Raw genomic sequence first — 12,605 nt, 5'->3', positions numbered from 1 at the left:
GCCCAGATGCATTACAGAGAACCAGGCCGGCTCGGTTGTTTAGTCATTCAACAGATTGGAAGAGCTTTTCACTCAAATCACCCTTTTTTGACCAATAGATTTGGAAGTCCTTGGAGGGAGAGGCCTCCTTCTTAAGAGTCCAAGGAAGATGGCCAAGAAAAGCAAGCTATTTGTGACTAGATTCACATTGCATATACACAGGGCTTTCAATCTCAGAAAAGATTATAAAACTTTGATTTAATGTTGGGCTGTTGGCATCGACATAGAAAGTTTGGGTGCTTTGTTTAGCAGACAGAAAATGAAGATGCCTTATGACTGAAATGTTCCTGAGTGTTCCATTCACATCTGAATAAATTTGGGGAAATGAAGGTGATCACTCATTTCAGCAGACAAGTTTTATCCACAAGCAGTGGTAGAAGTCAGTTCTGTAAAGTGTACAAAATCCTTCTCTCTCTGCATCAGGTTTTATTACTCTTGCTATTCTGTCTGTTGTCAGAGAAGATCTTTTTGAGAGAGAAATTTTCTCTCTCAAAGTATATACAAATGCCAGGACATACACTGGCATTTTTCCTGTACCTTTGAGCGACTCATCAGTCTGTGCCTCCTTAATTTTACTGAGATCTAGCTGAAACATGTCAAAGAGCCATGAGGATTTTTTCCAATGCAAAATAGTTTCTTTGCAAAAAAAAATAAAAAATAAATAAATAATCAGAGGCTATGTCTCATGGCTAGAAATTCTGGAGTCTTGCAAGAGTTGAGTTGAGTTCTAAATCAGGGTTGACCTTTCCTTTGGTTGGGGTGCTTGTCATGGTCTTCATGGTGTAGATTCTCTGTTATCTAACAATGGATTGTCTTTTGCTGCAGCCTTTCAAATACAGAGCTAAGGAAAAGTTCAGGTCTCTGCTTTCTGGTGCTTTCCATTTTGTCCTAAAGAGACAAATACAGACCTGGAAAGCTGCAATGTATTTTTTGAGGAAAAAAGTGTCTAGCTCTCGTGACCCTTTCCCATGTATGTTTGGACCAAGATCCAGATCAGTATTCTCCTTAGTCCTAATTCTATCCTGTGTACAGAAATGGCCCTCAAAGAGGGTATAGGGTGTGCTCACACCTACATTGTGACCTTGGAACTTCTGATTTCAGTATTGATCTGTAGTTGAGCTAGCCATTATTAGAGGGATTGAATGAAATGAGTCTTGTGACAATTTAGACCAAAGGAGAAACAGATTCTGTGGTGAGTCCATCATGAACAGATTATATGAAAGGAAGCACAATCAAAATTCATTGTGAAGTACTTGTATGGAATTTTGATGGTTAGTACAATAAGACTAGCATCTAGATCTTTTCCAACAGAAATCAAAATATTTCATTAAGTGTTAAGTTTTTGAGTATTTTTAAAGAAACGTAAGAGCTTTTCACATGAATTACAATTGTATGCAAACAAAACCCTATAGAAATGTTTTTAGAGAAGATCGGGAAAATGTAACTTCCTGAGCACTTAGCAAATGTGGCAAACTACATAAATGTGCAAAATGCTCAGAATATTTCAGGGTTGTATTTTAAGTACAAATGTTTTTATAGGTAAATGGATTCATTAAAAGAAAAACAAACAAACAAACAAAAAGTACCCAGTTCTAACTGGCAGTTTCAGCAGAGTAGGTAAACTAGTCCAGGAGAGACAGTCTTCTGTTCTTCCTCAGAACTTGGACACAGTGACTAGAAGTGACTACAAGAAGTGTCGAAATTCCTGATGCAACTGGAGCTGTTCTGCGGGTCTAAAAAGGAAGCAGTCCCTGAAATTGCTCAATCAAAAGCTCTAATTTAGTATCGATAATTAAAAAAAAAAAAAAAAAAGCAAAAAAAAAGCACACTCAGGTGTATCAGAAAGTCCCTTACTGCATGCCTTGGTGCAGTAAAAGTCCTTAAACATATGCTCAGTTTTAAATATATGCTTAAGTCCTGTTGATTACAGCATTAACTTGAAGCACAGACTAAAGCGCTTTTCTAAATCAAGGCTTCCTGCATTTTCCTTGGCAGTAGTTTATGACCAGAACAAAAAGTAGCTGTAGGATTCATCAGAAGGAGAAGGGAAAAGAAAAAAAGCAAAAAAAGAAAAAAAAAAAAAGAAAAAAAAAAAAGAGAGAGAGAGAGTGCAAAAGGAAGGAAAAACAAAGAGGAGGAAACTTTATGGCTCCGTAAACAGCTGTAAGCAATGTCTCTGGTCGGGTCAGACCGGTCTGAGTTGACAAGGCAGTGTCTCCAATTATATAGCATGCTGTAGCCTGTAAAAATGAAATCAATTTGTTATTTTTCTGGGAGAACATTATAGCGTGAGTTCACACATTTGGTGAGCCTGATGACTCAGTTAAACCCAAAGAAGGAACTCACAGACGTGTGCGTGTGTGCGCGCGCACAACTGGGCGAGGGTATGTGCGTGTGTGTTCAGCGTGGCCAAATGCATATTCAAAAGGCATCCTTGGAGAAAAGGGTGAGAAATAAAAGTAACTCGGTATATTAGAAAAGTGGGTAGAACAGCAAAAATCGTGTTGTTCATATAGGGTTACCTAAACACCAAATGACAGAGCTTTCCGTCCACGGTTCTCATTTCAAAATTGGCTTCATCACTAAGAAGTTTCAGGATAAAATTCCCCCAAGCACTTAAGCACTTAAGCAATTTAGAAGTCCAAATCCAATCTTCGCAAGCATCTGAGGTCTTTGAGCCCAGTCCTCCAAGGTATTTAGCACTGACATAGCCCAGAACAGACCTCAATTCAGGGGGATGAGCGTTAATGAGAGGTTTGAAACCACAACATATAATTTATATTGCTGATCATTTAAAAAAGGTTCAAGTTGGGATGCTTTGGGGGTGGGGGGGAACTCGGAGGGATAAGACTAGCCACACTCCTAATTACTATTGAAATTCATAGTAGGAGTCTAAATATCCTTAAACACTGTAGGCATTTTTCAAGTATTTGCCTAATGTGTTGCCTTCTCTCTTCCCTCCATTACTCTAATTTAGCACACCTGACCCAGAAAAGCTGGTCTTTTTTTCATGAAAAACTTTATCCCAGTGCCCAGGATATATCAGTGTTACGCTGGGTAGAAAGAGGCAGGTTCTCTCTCAGGCCAGTCAGTCATTGCATCGCAAACACACACATGCATACATACTTTCCATTTGTCATGAAACCCTGATAGGGGTTAGGCTGGGAGAAGTCTAGAAGTAAGGCAGCAAAGGTGTTTACATGAAACTTTAAATTACTCTTCTTTCATTTGCAAGTAACTGTTGTTCCTCATCCCAGGTAAATTTATCCATCAGCAATATCATTAGATGAGTTCATTGTAACCACGAGATTTACAGCTCTCATAAACTGCAGTGTAGGTGGCAGATTAAAATGTTAAGGCTTATACATCTCTAATACCCTGCACTGCAATCCTGGCAAATCTTTTGAGATAAATGGAGCTGGATGGAGGTAGATCTCAATAGAGAGACCTCCGGGGAGGAGCCCCAAATGTGGGATGTGTTGTGGGATCAATATCAGGGTCCCTGTGTCCTGGAGCCAGGCTTGAAAACATGGTTTGAGGGGCCATTATTCTTCTGGATGGGTTGTTTTTCAGATGACATGTACAACAGAGGAGTTAATTGCCTAGGGTAATTAAAGAGTTCCTGAGACTTTTTGTAAGGAACTGGGTTGTTAATACTCGTATTCTCTCCTGTTCTCTTCTATTCTCTAGATCCTAAGGGAAGACAAAGTCAAAGAAACATTTCTTGCACTCATAGTGGAAGGTGCTGAGTGTTGTGGTGTGCCTTAGTTCCTGTGGGAATTTACTGTCCTGGCCAAACCTCAACTCAGATAATTATACACAGCTTTCTTAGTATCCACTTGAAGTTGCCATTAAGTCTGCTATTTTCCAATTCCAGACCCAAACTGTTGCTGCACATTATAAATAAGTCGCTGTGCTCCACATTAGAGATAGCTGCCATCTATCACTCAGCAAATACTTGGTGTCCTCTTAACAGCCCTCCAGGCATTTCTAGGGTTCAGCAAAAATGGGTGAGATTCCTGTTCTCTAACTTTAGCTTGCTAAAAACAAGGTGTCTAGTTTATGCTCATCACCCAAGCTTTTCCACAGTCAGTCCTGCCTCCTAGGCATCTCCAATGATTCAGCCCACCTATCTGAGGCACCTATCTTAGGATGGGCTGAATTGCCCTCTGGAGGTGCTGATCTCGCTCTACGGACTCTAGTAGACAGCTAACTTGGCCGAGATGCCTAACTTTTAAATGGTCAAAGTCGGGTGAGATGAGTCCCACGCTTCGAGATCCTCTGATGAAAGGTGCTAGAGAAATACAATGCTGCATCATCATCACCATCATTATTATTAATGCAGGGTAAGGGTGAGGGAATTATTCATGGGAGAAAAGGTACCTCCATGCCTGCGTGTTTGCAGGATCAGACTCAGCTGCACAATTATGTACATACTTTCAGGGCTAGAACTGGAAAAAAAAAAAAAAATAATTAAATATAGCTCTTGTGCTCTACTTTAGGATGAAAGAAGAGATATAGTAACAACAGAAGTGAAAAGAACAGTTAATCCTGTAGTTTTCAGTCTTTTTCTCTCCAGACTTGGAAAAAAAAATCTGGAAGGATAGACAGGACAGACACCTGTACAGTGAATTTCAGCTGTCTGACAACGGGCTTAGATTTCTTAGCTCTTTCTGTGGACCTCTTAGGAATACTCTGTCAATATAAAGGTGCTCAGAGACCAGAAGGTGAAGACACCACTGAAATAAATGTTACAGACATTCATAAATTTCTTTATTCATCTACGTTAAGGTGGTTTTCAAATTTGAAAATTTTAACCAAACATTTTAACATAAAGAAAATTGAATTTTTCATTATAATTGACATTTTTAATTGCTTGGGTCCAGAACTGTTTTCATGCCTAGAAGAAAGTCCATCCAGGAGGGAAGTCCATCCAGAATGGAAATTAGTTAACAGAATTATTTATTTTTCCATTCAAAATGATGAAGTTTGTCATCCCCCCTTCATTGCTTTCCTATAAAATTTCATTTTCTTAGAAAATTAGAATATTGGTGGTTTACTGTGTAAATAAATGTAGATCTCTTCATTTTTCTGTTTGTACACCCACCTGACCTTTGAGCTCTTGACTCAAGCCTCCAGAAGTGTTTTCTGGGAATTAGTGTGTGCTTTAGGAGTGGAAGACATAGATTCAACTATACCTCCTACACATGGTCCCTGTCTCTGATTGAGATGCTCTGGAGTATCCTACCCAGTTTCCAGCTGTGCGTGTTAGATAGACACTAAAACTCTTCTGTCATGTATGCCAGCCCTGTGTGGCATCCTGGGTGTGTGGGATCTGAATCAAGGCTGACTTACAGGTCTTAACCCCACGAGTCTCTTGAACATTTGGGTGCCATTGGCCTTTCATTGGCAGCATTTTTTTTGGAAACTTCACAGCCTCCTAGTATGTCAGTCCTCCTCAAAAATGCTTGAAGGCATCTTCAGGTGCCTGAAGTTCGTGTTTCTCAGCCTTAGCAGCATGTGGGGGATTATGGTTAGGGCACCACTGTGGGCCTAGTTCTGATGCTGTAGGATGGAATAAGGGCTGTGCCCACTCATCACCTGCAAACGGATTTTCTGTGAGCCCTTCTTGCTTAGTACCAGATGTGAGAAAACGTGCTGGGTTTTCGTTACAGCTTAACAGGACCTATGAATACCTCTCCCACCACCTTCTTCACTTCAATCTTTTAGCCTCATGATGCTGAGTGCATTGCAAATGTTCATCATTTTGAATAGAAAGCTTTGTACAGCCTGTCCCCTTCTTCCCGGTGTAGCTGAGATTCACCTCCAAATCATTAGATGCAGTGCCGTGGGATGTTAGAAAAATGAGGGAGAAAGGAAAAGAGACTGAGGTGAATCTCTGGAAATCTGAATGGATTATGAGAAAGGATTTGGAGGAGGTGTGACGTCCTCCTGTTTGGAGAGTCCATGCAAAGGGAGCAGGGTGGAAGAAAACCTAGGGCATCTGCAAGTGAACATAAATCCTTGCTAGTATAAGGAGATGGCCATCTTTTAACGTAATTTCTGCACCAGAACTGGCTGCCACCTGGGATCTGTGTAAGACAAAAGGAGCAGTGTCATTGCTGGTGCTCAGTTCTCAGTATGCAGGGGGAGTTAAGTGCTCTCTGGATCTTATACTGGGTCACTGCACAGACGTTACACTCTTGCTGTACAGCATTAATAAGCACAGTTATTTTACCTGTGACGGGAACCCCAGAAGGACCTCCACTAAGGAAGCTCTCAGCAGCACTTGGAGCCAGCAAAAGGCCTCTCCAAGGTGAATAGCAAAACAGAGCTCCTATAGAATTCAAGAATAACAGAATTCAGGAAGAGGCAAGTAGACGTACGCGCCTCTACATGCTGCAACTGATGTTTCAAGGACTTTTGACAGCCAATATTGAGAAGGTAGTGACCTTGAAAACTCGGTAAAGTGGTGCTGTACAGCAAGGTCATCCAGAACTGAAGCCTTCTCCTTTTTCCTGAAGAACCTATGAGAATATATTTCCTGCATATTTCTTCCTCATAAACTGGCTGGGGTGTCCATTCCAAGAGGGAGGGTACATGTAATTTATTAAGAAGGTGCCTGGGTACTTATCTACAACCGCTCTGCTGAAGGAGCAGATAGATTGAGATAAGGGAAATGAAGAGCTCTCTAGGTGTGTTGGCAAAAAAAAATGCTCATTGAAGGTTGAATTAAACACTTCAGGGCATGCAAGGCTTAAAGATAAGCGAAGAACTTTGGCTGTGGACATACAGAATAGTGTTTTCATGGCTCCTCCTGTGCTAATGGCAAGAGAAAGCAAATTGGTTTGAAAAAAAAAAATAATGTATCTTTGACCCTTTCCCTTGGGTCAAGCTTAATCAGCTCCTGTTCTGGGGATGAGTTTTTTTGTAAACCTGGGTGCTTCATGAATTCTTCAGTGATAGAAAAAAAAAACAAAAAAAAAAACAGGTCAGTGTCAATGCATCCAGAAAGTGTTGGTATTTAAGAAATTTGAAGATGATGACTGGTTAGACTACAATATTCACCACTTGGCCCATTTCTTGACACAACATTTTCAAAATCACCACTATGTGGAAAACACTTCAGAAACGAACTGCAGGAGAGTGGAAAATACAAAAGACGGATTTGATCATTGGAAACAATGAGGAGAATCAACAAAGAGAGCTACCAGAATGTTGAGTAACACTGAAATGAGATTCTGATCTTCATAGGCTTTCCCAGTCTTTTCTAAAGGTTTTGGTGGGTTTGGTTTTTTTTCGGTGGTGGTGGTGGATTTTTGTTTGTTTTTTTTTGTTTGGTGTAGGTGGAGTGGAAAGTTCATAAGGTTCATATCTCATGATCAATAAAAATGACAGGAAGCTGAAAGAATGTGGTTCTCCTAACAGTGAATTGACCATAGAGAGGGAGAAAGTGTTTACATTGGTAGCAAAGCAGAGACCAAAAGAGGGTGCTCCGACTGATGTTATCATACTCCAGAGTCTGCAAGTGAGCTAGGACGAGGACTGTGCTTAGCTGTGTTTAATAGCAGAGACACTGTACATGGAGGGATGTTGAGATTCTACCCTGTATCTTCAGCTGGAAATGAAGTGACTATACACTCCTCCATAAAATGCCAAATTTACATTTCACTGTCTCAGTGCCTGATGACGCCTTGAGAACAAGACTCTTGCTGGAGATTGTCTTTTGCAGATTAAACTTTCCAGACTGTAACACAGATCAAAGCAAGGTGTGACTGTTTCCCTACTGTATTGAGAAGGGAGCAGTGTGAAAAGCAATTAAAAGTATTTCTACATGTTTTTATTTTTTTTATCTTAGATGATCTTCCCAGCAACGGAAACGAATAGTTGAGGACACCAACCTATAAACTCCTCTTCCTATGTCTAATATTTTCACTGTACCACTGCAGTAACTTCCAAAAACATAGAGAGAGGCATGAGTTTGGATGTTCACATAATTTAAGTTTAATTGTAAACCTAAAGTTTCATTCAGGTCCTGTCAAAATAGCTGAAGAATGTCCTCCTGGCTTCGCAACATGATGTATGGAGCCAACAACAGGTTGATTCTATCTCAGTGGATATTTTGTCTTTGTTAGGAACTGAATGAGGCACTTATGAAAGCTTTGGGAAGGGTATTGGTGACTTTGGTTGATGTGGGAACAAGCTCTATAGATATTTTAACCAAAATTAACCTTAGGCACTGGAAGCAGCCATCCTAGACTCTCTCCACAGTCAGTGGAGGAACTACTCTCTGAAGGATGAATCAGAGCAACTAAGTTTGTGCTCTTCTCTGGAGACTGGAAGATTCACTGTAAACATCATTTTCTCTCCAATGTTTATAGAGATAAGGAACATGTAGCTTTTGAGTCTACAGTGTCTAAATTTAGCTTCTGGAAATACCTCTTATCTCCCAGGTGTTTGGGGACTGAATGGGCTTTGAGTTGGAGATGTAGCACCCTAAGACTCCATAGGCTCAACAAGGCCACAGAGGGATCACACCAAGCAAATACTCTGAAGCCTGAAACAATATTTTAGAAAGTGCCTTTAGTCCAGGAACTGTGATCCAGTGTTTCATATATAGTTTAACAGTGAACTGAAAATGTACACAGCAAAGTCAAAGTGAAAACACCTGACACGGGCTCCACTTCACTGGTGTTTTTTGGCCACTAGCTGTTCCCTGAATTAATCAAAAGCTCCCCCATCAAGCCACAAAGATGTGAAAAACAAGGTAGCTGGCTCCTTTCCTTGACTGCTCTTGAGCACTCCTGCAACTTGTCTCTGTCCTACAGCTTAGCTCTTTGCGTAGACTTCAACACAGCTCTTAGGTTTCCTGGGCTGGACTTTTTCAAGGAACTTAGCCATCCCATATGTTAGCTATCATGATTCATCTGGAGACTCTTACAGTGCAGACATATCCCACTCAGCCAGTCACCCGGGTGTCTTGATAGCCTAGTCAACACAGTCAATGGAGGCAAAGTCATGATTCACCTAACCAGACATCTATAATGGGGCAGATGAATCGTACCCTAGAAGTGCCGGTTTCCTTCCACTAACTGATTACTAAAGCAGCCTGGGGTGTGTAGATAGATGGAGATGTCCATGTTGAGACATAAGAAGGTAGGTGAGATGAACACTATTCCTAGTCCACGTAAGCTGCTTGCCTTACTCTTTTAATTTGCTGAAAAGAGACAGGGACTTCTGGAGGGCAGTTCATACTTGTCTCACACTCCTTTCTTGGGTTAGGAAGAACTGTCTTTTAATGTTAGTTGAAATTAATCCTCTCCTAGTAATGCAGCTGAAGTGGAAAGAGGCACCTAAGTTTAGGAAATCAGTTGAAAACCCTTTACTTTCTCAGGCACCTTCTACCTTGTCCATCTAAATTTAATTTACTGGGCAACATCTTGGAGGCCACCATTTTGGCTGAGCTGATTATCTTAGTGCCAGTGTTCTACCTAGGGAAATCTGGGTTTGAGAAATGAATGTCATGACATAGGGATGTCTCACCTTCCTGGAAAGGACAAATTTCTAAAGCATAGCCTATTCACTCTTAGTAAAGCTGCTGAGTTGAGCCTAAAATACCTTGCTACCTGATGATCTGAATGTCTACCTCCTTTTCATCTCTGTCCTCTCTTCACTGGGTACCCACCAGGAAGGCATATTACTGACTGCAAATACTCTTCTCCCATAAAAATGACAGACAATGTCAAACAATTTTTATCCTAGTCTGGAAAAGTGATAATGTCAAGCTAATTTTCTTGTGAACCCAAACCCCAGAATGAAATATTTTTTGTAATATATTATTTTATTTTATTTTATTTTATTTTATTTTATTTTATTTTATTTTATTTTATTTTATTTTATTTTATTTATTTAGAGCAACAGAGAGTGGAGACATACTCCCCGACTGCTTGTTGATAATACGAACACACCAGGCAGTTCCCAAATGAAAACCACACAGCAAAAATGAATGTAAACAGAAATATACACTGCCCAGGCAGGTTTCTGTTTGTCATTAATTCCAAGCAGAAAAGTCAATCAAGAGATTTAATTAGAAGAAAAGGAAATTATATTCTAAAAATCCCTTCACTTTTAGTAATCAAGGTTATTATTAGAAGCACCAGTAAAAACACTTTAAAAATCTATCTAATTAGCTACATATCTGCTGATCTCTCTGCATAGCTGACTTGTTTGTCTCGAAGGCTTCAACCAACAAAATGGTTCATGGACACTCCTTTCAGCAGGCTTCCATTTGGCTCAGCACAGGAGTTGCACTCAAGCTGTTGTTGTGGTTGTTGTTTTTAATTTTCATTTTAATCTCCACATTTTAACCAAAGCAATTCACAGACTGATGGTCAAAGTAGGCTCTCCATATCCCTGTGTCAGTACAGCAAAGCTGGCATTGTTTTGTGAACATATAACCCTGCTTTTGAAGTTTCCCAGATTAAAATTAGTGTGAGAGTAAAGTGAAAACCTGCTAAACTAATATCCAGAAGGACACTGGCTGTCATTTTAATAATTTATTTTTTAAACACTTCAAACTGATTAGAAAGCCCCAGCATAAAGTTTTGCAAAGCGCATGCCTGAATTAAACAGGTGTTACTGGAAATACTTTACTAAGGAGCACAAAATCTTTCCGAGACCACATTTTCAGGGAGGTTACCAATATGTCAGCCATGGCTCCAAACTTGCATGCACCCTTGCATGAATGTCTCTACTGACATGAGCCCCTTTTTTCACACAGCGGAATAGCATTGATATTGGACACTTATTAAGCCATGGGAGTGTTTTTTCTCAGCTTACCTTCTTTCCATTGGGTCTACATTTCAATTCCCATTTCTCTACAGCACAGGAAATTTAGCTCCTTATGAAAGTGTCATGGTGTAGTGAATTTATGTAGCGTTCCTATGGCATTTAGCTCAGAGTCAGGTTTTTAGTTTTCATGGTCCAATCTGCTCAAATTTTTACATTGAGTTTCAGTGCACACAAGCTACCTGATAAGGTTCAAACATACAGGGCACACTGATGAACTGTGTGGTGATCAACAATTTTTCGTGTTTCCCTTCCAAAGACTTGGAGCATGGTGTCTTCTACAGTATTACCCTGTGTAACTCTGAAAGTGCTTTTGACTCTCTAATCCCTGGGCTTCTGCAGCTGACAAAATTTCCTGTAAAACCCACCTGCTTTTGTGCAGGTATGTGTGGTTCTCAAAGAAAGAAATATGACTTGATCTGCTGGTTGCAAAGGAAACTAACAGTATGAGATGAGAATCTTTGGGAAGAAGCTCAATGATAACTTTGAGAGGATGAAGGAAAGGGAAGGAAGATATTAAAGGTAGAGTTTCTTGCCCTGTTGGACCTGTAGAGAACCTCAGCAGAGAGATTATGTTGTTTTGGAGAGATGATAGTGTAAAGGAGGACTTCTGGAGAGGGGAATGCACAGAGGAACTGAAAATGTTGGTTTTCTCTTTCCATTCTTGGATTCAGGTAAAAAGGTGAAAGCCAGCCTGACAGCATCTCTTTTTCCTTGTGTTTTTTCCAGGTCCTTGGCAATTGGTCACCAGTATTCCTCCCTGGGGACTCAGCCCATCCTCTGCGGGAGCATCCCAGGATTGGTCCCCAAGCAGCTACGCTTCTGTCGGAACTATGTGGAGATCATGCCCAGCGTAGCAGAAGGGGTGAAGATTGGGATCCAGGAGTGCCAGCACCAATTTCGAGGGAGGAGGTGGAACTGCACAACTGTCAATGACAGCCTAGCCATCTTCGGGCCCGTGCTAGATAAAGGTGAGCCTGGTGCTATGGATTTGGTGACAGCAGTGTCCATGGTGGAGTAGCAGCAAAGATTTTGAGAAACCTGCTGTGAACTTGTATATGTGTGATAAGTTTCTACATAAAACACATGCCTGAATGCCTGTCCTTTTCTAACCTCATGGCACTTCATGCCACATTCTCATCTCTTCCAGTGGTAGAGGGGAAATAATGGGCATGGCAGCGTCTGAACTCAGTCCCTTTGGGGATGGTTCCTAGGGGTTGAACTTATCAGACACTTCAGTGTTGGTGCTGTAGTGGGATACAAAGAAGTTCAAAGGCCTGCAGAAATCTTATTGCAAATGGTTCTGCTTTCATTGGTTTTGAACATGGCAAATTAAGACAGTGCAGTCATTCAGGCAGCTAATTCTGACCCAGCTCCCCCTGATATAAGCTCCAGCTGATGTAAGTGGGAACTATTAGAAATATTTTGTCCTAACTTGCTGAATTGCTGGGTCAGGCTCTGCCTCTCCCTTGAGCACAAAGGAGTTTGTCCACAAGGCAGACTTGTTTTGCATTTGGGTCCTGCTGAGATGGTAAATCCAGTTGCCCTGTGCAGAGCACCAGAATAGGAGAGCACCAGAAGAGGAATGGAAAACCTTCCTTCTTTTTTTTTTTCTTCTTCTTTTTTTTTTTTTTTTTTTTTACCATTTTCCTCTCTTCTTTTGGTTTAGCAAAAGGGAAACAGTTATATATTCCTGATAGTCTGGCAGCTGGAATTGC

General features: G+C 40.7%; 1 protein-coding gene across 2 annotated transcripts in view; it reads left to right on the top strand.

The window, feature by feature from the left end:
- The window catches only part of WNT3A (Wnt family member 3A), a 93,767-nt gene that overhangs the window by 37,947 nt on the left and 43,215 nt on the right, over positions 1-12,605 (top strand). For both annotated transcript variants that reach the window (XM_038175400.2, XM_072033912.1), the window contains exon 2: positions 11,617-11,858. In XM_038175400.2, the coding sequence (XP_038031328.1) occupies positions 11,617-11,858 (242 nt within the window). The remainder of the gene's footprint in view (positions 1-11,616; positions 11,859-12,605) is intronic.

The sequence above is a fragment of the Anas platyrhynchos genome, chromosome 2 (genome assembly GCF_047663525.1).
Source record: "Anas platyrhynchos isolate ZD024472 breed Pekin duck chromosome 2, IASCAAS_PekinDuck_T2T, whole genome shotgun sequence".
In the NCBI taxonomy this organism is placed as follows: domain Eukaryota; kingdom Metazoa; phylum Chordata; class Aves; order Anseriformes; family Anatidae; genus Anas; species Anas platyrhynchos.
This window is presented reverse-complemented; position numbering and strand designations above follow the sequence as displayed.